The sequence below is a fragment of the Pseudopipra pipra genome, chromosome 3 (genome assembly GCF_036250125.1).
Source record: "Pseudopipra pipra isolate bDixPip1 chromosome 3, bDixPip1.hap1, whole genome shotgun sequence".
NCBI lineage: Eukaryota > Metazoa > Chordata > Aves > Passeriformes > Pipridae > Pseudopipra > Pseudopipra pipra.
The window spans coordinates 22,572,794-22,586,985 of NC_087551.1; the positions used below are offsets into that span (position 1 = coordinate 22,572,794).

Here is a 14,192-nt window from a genome sequence, read left to right on the forward strand (position 1 = left end):
GGGAGAGAGGGCAGGTTGAGTGAGGGGCTGTGTGGTGCTTAATATCCAGCTGGGCTTAAAACCACAACACATGGTTATCTGTAGGCCACTATTCACCTTTTGTTCAAGTGTTATGGGGAATAATCAGTTCACTACTAGAAGTAGAGCACTGCAAGCCACACTGACACTGCAAAGCAGCATCAACTCCACCTGGGGATTATTTCCCCCACTGCTTTCATCCCCAAATAGTTTGGGACACAACCCTGACACAAGGACAAGCACAACATATCCACTGACATCATTTCAAGGGAAAACAGTTGATGTAAACTTTTTGGAATTGAGGAAAGCTTTCAATACTGTCTCTTGCATTATCCTCCTGGACAAAATGTCCAGCACACAGCTAGAAAAATACATAACACAGTAGGTGAACAACAGGCTCATGGGTCAAACACAAAGGTTTCAGATTACATCAGACTGGTGACCAGTCACTAGTGAGGTCCTGCAGAGCTCCATTTTGAGGCCAGTTCTCTTCAACATCTTCATAAATTACTTGGATGCAGGACTCAAAGGTATACTTAGTAAGTTTGCTGATGACATGAAATTAGGAGGGCTGTTGACACCCTCAAAGGCAGAGAGGCCCTGCAGAGAGACCTTGACAAATTAGAGAGATGGGCAACCACCAACCATATGAAATACAACAGAGATAAGTGCTGGAGTTTGCACCTGAGACAGGGCAATCCTGGGTCTACATACAGACTGGGGAACAAGATGCTGGAGAGCAGCACCATGGAAAGGGAATATGAGTCAGCAGTGCCCTGACAGCCAGAAGGGTCAACCCAGTCTGGGGGGGCATCAGGCAAAGCATCACCAGCCGGTCGAGGGAGAGGATTGTCTTGCTCTGCTCTGCACTGCTGCGGCCTCACCTTGAATACTGTGTGCAATATTGGGCACCACAATATAACAAGGATATTAAGCTATTAGAGTGTCCAAAGGAGGGCAATGAAGATGGTGAAGAGTCTTGAGGGGAAGCCATCTGAGGAGCAGCTGAGGTCACTTGGTCTGTTCAGCCTGGAGAAGAGGAGACTGAGGGCAGACCTCATTGTAGTCTACAACTTCCTAGTGAGGGGAAGTGGAGGAGCAGGCACTGATCTCTTCTCTATGGTGACCAGCAATAGGACCCGAGGGAACAGCATGAAGGTGTGTCAGGGGAGGTTTAGGTTGGATATTAGGAAATGTTTTTTTCACCCAGAGTGTGGTTGGGCACCGGAAGAGGCTCCCCAGGGAAGCGGCCACAGCACCAAGCCTGACAGAGTTCAAGAAGCGTTTGGACAACACAGGGCCAGGAGCTGGACTTCAATGATTCTTGTGCGTCCCTTCCAACTCAGAATATTCTATGTTCTATGATTTCTGCTTCTGGAAGGGCATTGGTTTGAGTCTCCTGTTGACATCAAGCCCCCAGGACCCCATCCCTCTAGCTGCATGCAGACCCTCCAGCGTTTGCAGGGGAAGTGCTGTCAGCCAGAGCCACCTTTCAACTCATACTCAAGGCTTATCCCTGGTGCACAGGGAGCAAAGCGGAGCCACAGCAGCACACCACAAACCTCCCAGCACAGTGAGGACTGTATCCAGCAACCAGTCTGGCACACCATACCCTTGCACTTGCTCAGCCCACATCCTGGTCCCACTCCCCCAGCAGCCACCCCTCCTCACCAGCCAACAGCGGGCACTACCTGCCAGGCTCTGCCAGCTCCTTCTCCCACAGGAGGGGGCAGCAGCAGCAAGCAAAACACTGCAGAGACATCCCAGAAGCTGGTTTGTTTTTGGGGCTTATTTTCAGTTGTGTTTTTGTTTTAAATCAAACTTGATCAGTTGTGATGAGATTTATCTGGCAACCTGTTCCTGTAGCCCTTCCTTGCCCTCCCCTGTAGTGGTTTAGGATGGTGCAGGTTGATTTATCAGTGACAGCAGAAGAGGGTCAAGAAAGGAGTCAGCCTCTAAATGAAAATACTTCTGGGTTTTTTTCTGAGCCTGAACAGAAAGCAAGCATTATGTTAAGGTAAAGCTTAAATGTTTAAATATAATACACATATGTTTCTGCACAAAGCACAGCTGTGGGTTGAGAGACAAAAACTAACATGACTTGGCCATGTACACATCAAAAACCGAGAACTGAACCCACGCTCCTCAAGTGTTACCAAGCTTCAACAATAACCAACAGAGAAATACTAACAAAGAAAACAAAGATTGTGTAGGCAGATACTTATCTGGGCACTTTGGGTCAGATCCTGACGTTATGCAGATTACCAGGGCAGAAGGCAAAGTCTGCACAGCCAAATCATAACACTTGTGAACTGGGCATACAGCATCCAAACTCCTACCAACAAGCCCAGGCAATTCAGCAACTTGCTGACCAATACCATGGCAGCTTACCAAGCTGCTGGCACTCACCTTTGGCTGTGACCCTCTCAAACACCATTCAGGAAGGGCAATATATTAAACAGCACTGCAGCAGACAGGCATGTGAAAGGATACATCCCCAGGATAACTGCTTCAAGGCATTTGATAGGTAAGGACTCCCTGGTCATTTCTCTTGCTGTCTCCATTAACCTAGAACAGAAACAAAACAATTTTGAGTCCTTCCATCTAGAGCAGTTGACTGGAATCAAAGGGCCTTCTTGTAGACTGAGGGCCAGGCGCCTCCAGTTCTTATCTCTGCAAGAGCTGATGAACTTGATTATCCTTTACAGTGACTTGTCAGAGCCCTGTTGACTTCTGGAGGATGACTGGGGGGAGAAAAAACAAAAAAGAAAGAAAGAAAAAAAAAAAAGATGTTTGGCACCCCAGTGCCTTCCAGCCTCTGAAGATGGGTTGAAGGAATGCTGCCTCTCCCAGCAACTCCATGAGCATCACTTCAGACTGTAATACAAATCCCTGCTGAACTGGAAAAGCTGGCAAACATGCAAGCTCTCACAGCAGGACTAAGAGTAGCTTATTTTCAAAATAACCCTGCTTCTCTTCTGGAAAAAAAAAAAAAAAAAAAAAAAACAAAAAAAAAAAAAAACCCAAAAACAATAACAGGGGAGAGAGGATGGTTACATGATGGCCCCCTGAAAGCTACAAATGCCTCTGTGAGTCTATAGCTATAGCTGCACAAGAATGTAATGCCTTTTTATCACACCCTTCTCTACAGAAAACTCTACCAGCACAGACACTTCACACCACTGCAAACTAAGTTATTGTCTTGCTGCTGCTCCTCACCTCCTGTGGATGGGGAAAGAGGCAAAAACCACACCATTTCCTGCATGAGTGCAGGAAACTTATGCCTAGGATTTTGCAAATTCAGTTTAGTTACAATCTAGACTATCTTTGGACTACAGTTATCTGACAGGGACAACATTGTGACAAGAAACAACATTGTGACAAGAAACAAGTCCCAGATTGATACTGTACCATTAACCAACTAGGTAACCTATCTCCTTCCACAAGCAGATCCTGAAATTCTTAGGATAGTTTAAGAAAAATACTGGAAGGAGACTAAAAAAGGCCAGAAGAGTCACATCCAATGACACACCCGAAAAAAAAAAAAAAAAGGCAGCTAAAAACTAAGCCAAATGGATGAAGTCTGTTTTGAAGTCTTCTCTATCCATATCCTTTCCCTGGGAAGAGCTTTGTAAACAAATCCCTACTCTAAGGAAACACAATATTAAATGACAAAAATATTTGTATTAGAGAAGATTATGAAAATATGCATCTAAAATCATCAGTCTTTTTCTCTCACTTTCGAATTCAGCCACTTCATGCATTTTAAACCCTGTATTGAGTGCAAATGGCAATACAGCTTCCAGTCTGTCACAGCCATTCCATGTCCCATTTATCCAAGTTAGAAATTATCTTTTCATTTGTAAACAACCACCCTTTGCACTCGGCCTTCAGTACAGAAGACTAATTAGAGTTTGCCTGCCTCCTACACACTCACAATCAGCCACAGAAACCCCACAGAGCACAGAGCAGCTCCAGCAAGGGCACACAATGGGATTCCTTCATCCCCCACAGTGGCTCTTCAGTGCTGGTCGCAGAAGGAGCCTCTGCAAAGCCCCAGCTCCATCCGGAGGCGTTACATGTAGATGCTGCATGGGAGGCATCCCACTGAATCGCCTATCTTCTAAAGTTAAGAAAAAAAAAAGTCATAGCTGATAATGAACATGCATCATCAGGAAAAAGCTCTGAGTTGTTAAGCTATTTAGCTTCAAGCCATTTAGTGTGACATATGCCTGGTTAACATAATCTGAGGGACAGGGCCAGCACCTCCTCCTCAGGTCTGCACCTGCGCTGGCCCTGCTGCCTGCAGGCACACACAGGAACCTGCACCTGGGTCCAGGAGCTGCAGCAGGTGCTCTGGACGGGGACAAGGATGAGGATCTGTGCAAGGGGAGCATCAGTCAGGAGGCATCAGCAGTGGTCAGTGAACAAGTGTCCATCTGCACTCACAGGCAGGTCATGCCCTCGCACACATCCATCCCACAGTCCTGGGGAATACTCCACAAACAGTTTGCTTTATCTCTGCGTGGATGATCCAGTTCAACAGCCACTTAAGAGTTTTTCTTCCACTTTTAACAAGCTTGAGACAAAGCAGGGCCTTAAACCCTGTGTTTGCATTGGAAGCAGAGCCTTTGGAGAATCCCCAGGCAACTGTTCTGCCCAAGGTAGCATAAGCCAAATCTAAATCACTGCTTACAGACAATTTTTCAACCCACTTTCAACTGGCTTCTCAAAGGCCTGGGAACCCACCAGCTAATCTACCCTATACTTAACCTTGCATCTAAGAAGGTCCCCTAATGTTTAAACTAAATCTTTCCCTTTTTGTAAATTAAATCGGGAGCCATTTCTGCTCTGCACAGTGAGCATGGAGACCATTTATTATCTCTCCTCTTGCTACAGATGTTTGGATATGCAACAGACTATAATCCACCCTCTCCTCAGTAAACATGAGAAAGCAGACACCAATCTTTTTTTTTTTTCAATCCTTCCCTCACTCCCCCCAAAACTTCCCCCTTAGGTTATGTTTTCTATACCTTTCAAACAAAAAGTTTGCTGCTTTCAATTTCGAAGTCCCTTCAATCAACACAGTCCTTCAACTAAGTCCACCACAGTAGAAAAACACCAATTTCCTTCTGAATCCAACTTTCAGTGTATTTTTGCAACCAACCCAGTGTGCTGTTGGCTTTTTCCCTCCTGGCCCACCCTGAATAGGTTTTTGTGGGGCTCTGTGGGTTTCTTTTACTGGGGGAGGAAGGAGGGGCTGAGTTGGCGGGGTTTGGGGGTTTTTTTGGGGGTGGAGGTTTTTTGGTTTGGCCTTTTTTTTGATAAGTTTTGTTTGGTTTCTAAGATCAGCTCCTTCTTTGCAAAATTAGCCTTTTGTTCTCCACAACTGGCTACTCCCAAAACCCTTCTCTGCATTTGCCCTTACTAAATTATCTTCTGTTTGTTCCAGCCCAGCTTTCTCCTATCCTTAAAGATCACTTTGAATCCCAACTTCACCTTGCAAAGCTTTGTCACCTTGTCCAGCCTGGACTGTACATCATCCATTAGCAAACCATTAGTGTTATCCATACCATTAATAAAAAGCCCATTGAGCTGGGACAGACATGACACACCACAAACGACAACCTCTGCTGGGCAAGAGCAACCTATTGGTAAGTACCACTTTCTACATGCTGCTTTTCACCAAGCTGGGCCCTTATGTTGAATAGTGTTATTTAGACTCAAGGCCCCTGCCTTATCCTCAGGTTGCTAAATGCCATACTAAAGCAAGGAGTTATTACACACAACTTCTCTCTGACTGACAAAAGCTCTTACACTCTCACAGAAGAAAATTGTCAGAAACAAATTGTGCCGAATGAAATTAATGTTGCCTTTCCCCTGAAACTTCAGATAAACTCAGAAAGTTCCCAAACTTACCTTTTCCTTTATTGTTTTCAAAGGCTGATATCTTTGCCTTCCCCAGTTTCCAAGAATACCCATCCTCCCCATGCTCTCTAACACAAGTATTAATGGTGGGACACCACTTGTCAGTTCTCTAAGAGATAACAAATGACAGAGCATTCAGCTCATTTGAAAGTAACTCATGACAGATGCTCTTTGATTTGTCCTTTCCCCCTTTTTTTTCACTCCTAAATTCTTACCATGCTGTCTCAGATGTTAACAGGGACCAAAAAGTCCGCACAGTTAAACACATGAAAGAAGATTTAAGGAAGGTAGAAAAGAATTTTAAAAATAGCATCAAGCATTTCAATTTCCTACTTGAGAAGGGTTTGTTTCTGGGATTTTCTTTAAATCTTGACAGTTACCTCAAAAGATTCCACATGTACAGCTAATCTTTACAACCTTATATCAGAGAACTCGCCCACAGTTACCCTCTCCACAGACCCCAGTGAGCATGAGGGCAGCCCATCACTTCCAGTAACCCAAGGGAGACTGCTACAGTCAAAGACAAGTGTCATGCAGCTTCCCTCTTTGTGGCACTTACAACACTATCTAAAGTCTGCCACACAGATCTCTATTCCAGACCACAGTGAACACTTCTGCCTCTTACAAATGCAGCCAACAGCACAAGCTGCTTGTTCCTGCCTTGAGATCTAGTCCTTGGCAGATGATGATATTTCTTTGTTAATTGATTCAAATTTCTTTCAGTGTTTTCAGGAGCCCACCTGGACTAACTCCCTTGCTTTCTGCAGTAAGAGAGGGCCTGTAAAGGAGTTGGGTTTGCCTCTTTAGGATGTTTTCTGTTTAAAATGTCAGTGTCTCCAGACAACTCATGGGAAGAATTAATTCCTTTTGCTCCCAGATTTTTCACTCAGGCACCCAGTTTCATATACAGGTTAGAAAAATCTTCAAACCTTTTAGTATGCCCAAAACAGGAGAATGTCAGAGCTGGCACCCGTCACACTGGACTCCCTTCAGAGATGACCATGCTTAGGAGAGGCTGCCTTCACCAGAAAGACTACCATAGACTTCAATAACATTTTTAATTAGTGAGATCCTTCAGCACATTTTCCACAAAATTCTCCTTTCCCAGACCCCTGTGCTTGCATGAGGTGCACAAAATCTCCCTCTCCCAAGCTTTTCTAAAACTCCTGGCAGTTTTATTCATGACAATAAAGCCAAGAAAGAAGTGAAAGGGACCAACAGGATTAAAAGGAGAAAAAACAGCAGAGCAGATACTGATCTCATGAATCTTCTCAAAACCAGTCTGCTTCAACAGCAAAAGCATTTCTACCACATGCTGCACATAGCACTGTATCTGTAACATTCCCCCTTTGTGTGAGAGAGAAGCAGATGTTCAAATGCCTTCTGCAGTCTATTGTCTGGAAATGGTATGAGCCTATTTTTCTCTGCAGCTCCATCAGGTTTCCTTAATAACATAGTGTGTTGAAACAGTATAATTTCCTTCCCCCCTTCCCTGTTATTTGGTTGCACCGTTCCCACGTGACTGCTCCTCTCACAGTCTTTTATTGCAATTGATTACCCATTATATCAGCAGTCACTGAATGTCTCTCCATCCTCACACAGCAGCTTCAGGGCTGCAATTCCTCAAAGACTCCAGAACCTACTCAAACATCAGTTTTTGCTTCAGTTGTAGGTCCCACTGATCAGCTGGCACTTAACTGGAGGGAACAGTACAATACCACACTTCCCCAGATACTCTGTGCAGGACAAAGGTATTTGTTTCTCATTGTGGCTCATACCTGCATCTCAGAACAGAAGCTTCCAGAGGGCTTATCACTCCTTGTAAAGCCAGTAATAACAGCTTGTTGACATTGCATACACAATTACAGAAGTTACTAGATATCCAGAAAGACATTTTTTTCCTGAAGTTCTTAAGTGATCTAAGCTTGGAAATTTTTAAAATAATGACTATTTCAATTAAAATTGGCATTTTTTATCAGACCAATTGTACCAACAGGAAGCTGTAATATAGGTTTGACCAGCATAATCCTGTATGGGAAAAGGAAAACCAGCCCTATTGATGCCTGAAACACTCGTATCATATGCACACACACATTCCATGGATCATGAGAGCTGAACTCCATGGAGTGCCCTTTACCTTTACATCACGAAGCCTATGAAGGTCACTGTCCCAGGTCAGGATACCTGTACAGTCTATCAGCAAAGCACTCCTATGGCGGATGTAGCTACACCTGTAAATCTGGATTTTGTACAAATACGGCAAACTCAGGCAAGGTTAGACACAGACACATTTTCAGTCACAGTCTGCCAGTACAACAAGAATACCACACAAAGTTTACAGGTTCACAGCTCTACCACCCTGACTCACACAACTATGCCAACAGAAATCTAACATTTCTGAAAGTGTTATCTGTAGTCAAGACAAATCCATGGAGTGTCTGGCAGTCTAGAAGTTAAGCTGACAATAAGAGTGACTTTTTCTTAAAGAGATTTTAAATACTGAATTATAGCAAGACTGTGTCCGTTAATGAGTTCCTATAGATAATTTATGCTTGTCTTTCTACATGCAGCCACACATTTTTATTTTCTCATACATCACACTGATGCTGGCACTAAATCTCTGTAATATCTAGTTATCCCTCCATAATAGAAAAATTCATTAATATGCCCCAGCTGCTTTAGGACACTTTCACATGAATTTATGAATATTCAATTTCCATCTAGTACTCAAGCTTCTTTGTGTCCAGCCACTGCTCTCTTGAAGAAAGCCTGCCAAAGATCTCGTAATACTTCCATTAGCTTTGAGCCCTCGCATTATGAAATAAGCAATACGTTTAGTATCAATAAAGCTCTGGGAACAGTCTCATTTTTCAAGAGCCAGTGGCAATTGGAAGCATTTAGCATCTTGTCCAACCGACTTGCAAATGCAAACTTTGTCTTGCAGCAAAGTGAGGCCTCTCACACCACAGAAACTTGCTCAGAGCAGCGCTTGTTGCCTCAGTGCAAGGTGCCTGTTGTCACCACGCTGGAAGCAGATTTCTTGCAAAGTGGAACACGCCCCCCAGAAAAAAACCTTGCATGTGTAGGTTATTTTTGAGCTTTGATGAAAACTGACCTGCACACCAGATGAAGGAAAGGAAAGCTTTCAGGCACAACTCAACATTACAGGGCAATCAATGCATTATTCACACTGAATCACAGAATGGCTGGGGTTGGAAGGGACCTCTGGAGATCATCTGTCCAATACTCCTGCTAGAGCAAGTTTATCTAGAGCAGGTTGCACAGGATCATGTCCAGGTAGGTTTTGAGTATCTCCAGAGAAGAAGACTCTACAATCTCTCTGGGCAGCCTGTTCCAGTGCTCTGTCACCCTCAAAGTAAAGAAGTTTTTCCTCATATTCAGATGGAACTTCCTGTGTTCCAGTTTGTGCCCATTGTCCCTTGTCCTGTCTCTGGGCACCACTGAAAATAGTCTGGCCCTATCCTCCTTGACACCCGCCCAGGTAAATTTAAAAAGATCAGTTAGTTCTCCTTTTCATTTCAGTATATTTGTATTCAGTATGCTACATTTACTTCTCACAAAAGCTAATTGTATCTTCATGCTATCTATTCAGAAAAAAAATCTCAGCTAATCAAAGTTTGGGTCTTCAGAGTATTATGTGTGTTTAGGACACATGACCCTTTAAGCTCACTTCCTCTTGTATTTGTTTGACCACAGTAAATGCTAGTATGTGAGTACACAATTATCTGTTTACTTGAAATCTAAACCTAGTTTCATAAAAATGACAGGAACTTAAGATAGTCTTATATGCATTCCCCTTCTCAAATTTGGAGAAGCCAAGACAGGGCAAGCATTTGAGCCATACTGCAGTTACAACAGGATGTAGGCAGCACTCCCACCTACACGATCAAGGAGCAAAGCAGCACAGGTCTTAGGACTCTACACTGTGCAAGTCCAGCATACACCAGGTTCAGACTACTGTGCCTGGAGATCTGGCAGCAGCTGCCCTGAGGAGTTGGACCATTTCCAGGGTTACTCTCCTTAACTCCACAGAAGTCCTGCCACCCCATTTCAAGTCACTCACAGAAGTCCTAATAGCAACAAAACCAGGAGAGAAGTCAGACACAAGTCCCCAGACAACACAGTAAGGCAGATAATTAGAGGAAATAGAGAGGATCCAAAGCCAGGGGTAGGTCTCCAGCTGTGAGCACTGTATTGGTTCCCTTCCAGGAAAGAGTACCCGTCCTCATAAGCCAGGCTTTCATCCAGCCCAGGAAGATGACAGCCTTTTAAGTGGTAAGTGCTGAACACAATTCATTTTCATCTTCCACTTCCGTGAAAAAAAGTAATGGGACAAATTTAAAAATGAGCGAGCAGCTTGAAAACTGGTTTAAGCTTCTGTAAACCTATCTATCATTCAAGGCACAAGATTTGTTTTAAACTAGTTCCACCAGAGCAGTGAACATTAGAAAAAGGAAGTGGGAAAAGATTGCTGTCAGCAAGATGAAAACCTGAAGCACAAAGCTGGGGTGGGAACTGGAATTTACAGCGATGGACCATTAGATTAATGACAGAGAGCTGAGGAGAACTAGAGACAGGCTAGTCTACAGAAGCAATTATATTCTGCTTATCTAAATTTCACCCTAAAATAAAAGCATAATGTTGTCAACATCACTTCCTGCCCTAACCTGCTAATTTATTGGGTTCTATTAAAGAATCATCCTAAGTCTGATGCAGTTCTTATGTGCAAAGGATCCCAGTTCTCTGTTGGCAGGCTCCCTGGGCACATGTTCGTACTTGCATTGCACAACCCATCACCACTCAGCACAGGAGTCCACCACATGGAAGGAAGAGCAAGATGAGAGGCAGTGGGAGAACACAGATGCAACTTAATACAGTCTATTCTGAGCCTCCAGAGGAAAGGACTGTGCCCAAGACGTCAAAATTCCTACAGCATTTTTCAAATCTGATCTCTTCCAACCATCAGCAAAGGGCATTACAGCACAACCAGAATATCAGGACTTACATAGTTTTCATAAAAGCAGCCCAGCTCTCCCAACCCAACACCAACAAGCACAAAGTTAGAGTTTTCCCACCCCATGCATGCAGTTTTGGCCTGCAACTATGCAGCTCCCACACAGCTGCCAAGCAAGGCCAGCCCTTCCACTCAGCAACATACACAGTTTTGGCCCTGCCAGAGGAGCTGTGGCACAGAGGAGACAGCCCTCCCGTGCCACGGTGCCACAGATGCTTAAATGCCAGGTGATCAACTGGCATGATGTGGGACAAGGGCACTAGACCAATTCCAGAGACACTTACCCACTTAGAGGTCTGCTTTTTCTGATCTCGAAGAACTGGGTTCCTGTGTGATTATATCTGAATTTTCTCTGTTAAAGGAAAGTAACTTGAACAGTCAAACAATAAGATGACAATGCTCTAATGGTGAATTTCAGTTCTCACTTCCTGCTGAAACATAGAACAAGCAGTAAAAGCCATTGACTCTCAGAGATGAAACCCTGGCATGTGAAATAAAGCAAACTTTTTACTTGTCTTCTTGTATGATCTATTAACCACCATCCAGTGCAGAGTCAAGTAAAAAGGCTATCTGTCTAAAATGATACTCAAATTTGGCATTTGAGGGTTATTAAGTCACTTATCTCCCAGGTCTCACTCACTATTGGGTTACAAGTTTGGCCACATAGCTCACATATGATCTGTAAACCAAAACCATGGCAAGTGCATCCATTTACACTTAGGAAATAGAAATCATTCTCTAAAAAACCACAATGCACTTGAAATTAAAATAACCAGCTACATGCAACTCAAGCTCATTAGTTAACACTATGAGGATAGGAGAAAAGTTCATCACAAATGATGCCTGCAGACAGTCAACCAAATCTCAGCACCACTTGCCTAGAAGCACAAGCTACCATGCAGCAGCATCACCAAAAGTAGCCTCTTCCTTGCTCCTCAAGCACAGCTGTTCAAGCAGCAATGTAGTAAATCAGATCAAGATACCAATCTGTTCAGTAAAAACAAAACAAAAAATCCAACAAAATTAGAAAAAGAAGAAACTAAAAAATCCCAAGACTATTCACTTACATTTTCTAGGTTATCTTTTCAGCTAAATCTTTCTCCTAACCTATTTCGTAACATGGCCATTAGAATATTCATGCCAGTAAAATTGTAGTGGCAATACAAGAGTAGAAAGAAGTTACCCCATGGAGGCAAAGGGTGCCTTGTAAGGCATAAATAGCACAGCTGCTGGCTGCATAACCATGGTCTAAATAAAAACTCCAGCTTGCACCAGGATGGTCTGAACTGACTTCAATTAGAGTTCAGAGTTCTCCAGAAACAAGGGTTTTTTTCCCCTCCTGCCTTCAAAACCTAATTCATGAGGCCCTTTCAGGGTGCTCTGAACAAAGCATACATCCTCTTTCAGCCCTCAAAGGAAGCCCAGACACTACCCCCCAGCCCACTTTGAAGCTTTTCTGAACACAGATCCAAACTTTGTCCCCTGAGGCCTGCTTCTGCTAGATAGCAGAGTGCAGGATTTCAAAACCACTGCAGGGTGAGGTAGGGAAAAGTACAATTTTTTGAGTTCTATGCGACATGGTATCCTCTTTGGCACAACTCCAGCAAGCAACAAGCCTCTTGTCCTGCCCAAGTGGCCGACATACAGAAGAGAAACGCACCACCCCCCTGCAGAGCAGGAAGGCCCCAGCCTCCCTCCCCACCGCAGCTGCTGCGGCTCCAAGCCCTGCTGCTGCCTTGATCCCAACCACTGCTCCTCGGCAGGCTAACCGCGCCTGCTATTTTTGGATGCTCTTTCAGCTGCCACCCATATCCCTTCTTAATCCTTACCAGGACTTTACACTCATTCCTCATCCCCACAGCTTCCCCACACACACAAAAAGGGAGAGTTCAGAAAAAAAGGAAACCAGAAGAGCAGCATCTGGGCCAGCAACCTTCTTTGATATTATCAGTCAGCAAGGGAAACAGTCAGGAATTAGGCATGGGGCAGTGACAGGGAAGTTAGATAGATGTGTCCATCCCTGATGAACACACCAGGCAAGTTCCTGTGTCAAAGGGAAGCCTGCTCACCTAGGGGTCAGGACAGCTGCTTATGCCCCTCACCCCAATGACAAGCACTTCCTGCAAGCTGAGCACACAGGCAGTCCTCAGGGAGCCCACAGGGGCTTCCAAGGCAGAGGGAGAAAGGGTTTGCCACAACACTGTCTCCATTGCTTTACGACAAGATGCCATATTATTTCTCCAGACATCATGATCCAATCATAATATCCGCATAAATCAACTTCAAAATAAGCACTTCTACTCCCACCAATGCCACTTCAGTTAAATTTTTCAGTATCATTTAAAGCTAATTACATCTCCCAGAGGATTGCTATGACAAGCTCAGCGCTGCTGGTGCTATCACAAATCCTTGGAGGCGTCCTTTTACCCCCAAATGATCTCAAGCCCTCATAACCAGCTAATGCTTCAGTTAAGCTCCTGTTAACTCATGCCAGGCACAAGTCAGCCTTCTCTCCAGGAACCACACACTCGAGAAGGATACTGCAGCATCTTCATGTAGGTCTGTATTGCCTGAAGCCATTCTGGGATTGACATGGAGAGCTTGTAGTTTGGCACAGGTGGCACTGAGGGCTGGACACAAAAAAAAAAAAAAAAAGAGATAAAGAGGTTAGATAGTTACCACTCCCCGCAGAGCAGATAAGTGATTTACTGGGGCAGTGGCATATGCTTAGTGCAATGCAACGCGGCAGCACAGATGGCTCAAACCCCACGTGAACTCAAGCATCAGGCAAAGTCATCCTGCTGACAATGGGGGCTGCCTGTGCACCAGAGCCAGCCCCATCCCTGCCGGCACAGAGAGCCCAGCACAGGCCCCCCCACGGCAGGCTGATCATTAGAGCCACCAGCATCCCTGTGTGGGCAGGCAGTCCAGCACAGAAAGCCAGTGCTTCCCATTTTTCCCCCTTAGCACAGGGCAGTTTGGATGAGCAGAGTCCCAGCACGGGCTCTGCTGTCCCCCCTTCCCCAAGAAGCCATTTCAAGTCTGATTTTTGGTTTCCTTTACCACAAGAGAAAAGGAGACAAGGATCCCAGGCTGCACAAATTCCCATCTGCCATGTGTCTGCAGCAGACTTGCTGGGCAGGGAATGCATGGTACCTAGAAGACCACCTGCGACCCAGATATTTAATGATATTAAGACACTTAAAGATAT

At 44.5% G+C, this 14,192-nt stretch overlaps 1 protein-coding gene across 3 annotated transcripts in view; it reads right to left on the reverse strand.

Annotated features, from left to right (window-relative positions):
* VASH2 (vasohibin 2) overlaps positions 1-14,192 on the reverse strand; it is a 37,381-nt gene that overhangs the window by 18,220 nt on the left and 4,969 nt on the right. For all 3 annotated transcript variants that reach the window (XM_064648262.1, XM_064648263.1, XM_064648264.1), the window contains exons 2-4: positions 13,523-13,611; positions 11,266-11,322; positions 2,512-2,586 (exon numbers count right to left, since the gene is read on the reverse strand). In XM_064648262.1, coding sequence (XP_064504332.1) covers positions 2,512-2,586; positions 11,266-11,322; positions 13,523-13,611 — 221 coding nt within the window. The remainder of the gene's footprint in view (positions 1-2,511; positions 2,587-11,265; positions 11,323-13,522; positions 13,612-14,192) is intronic.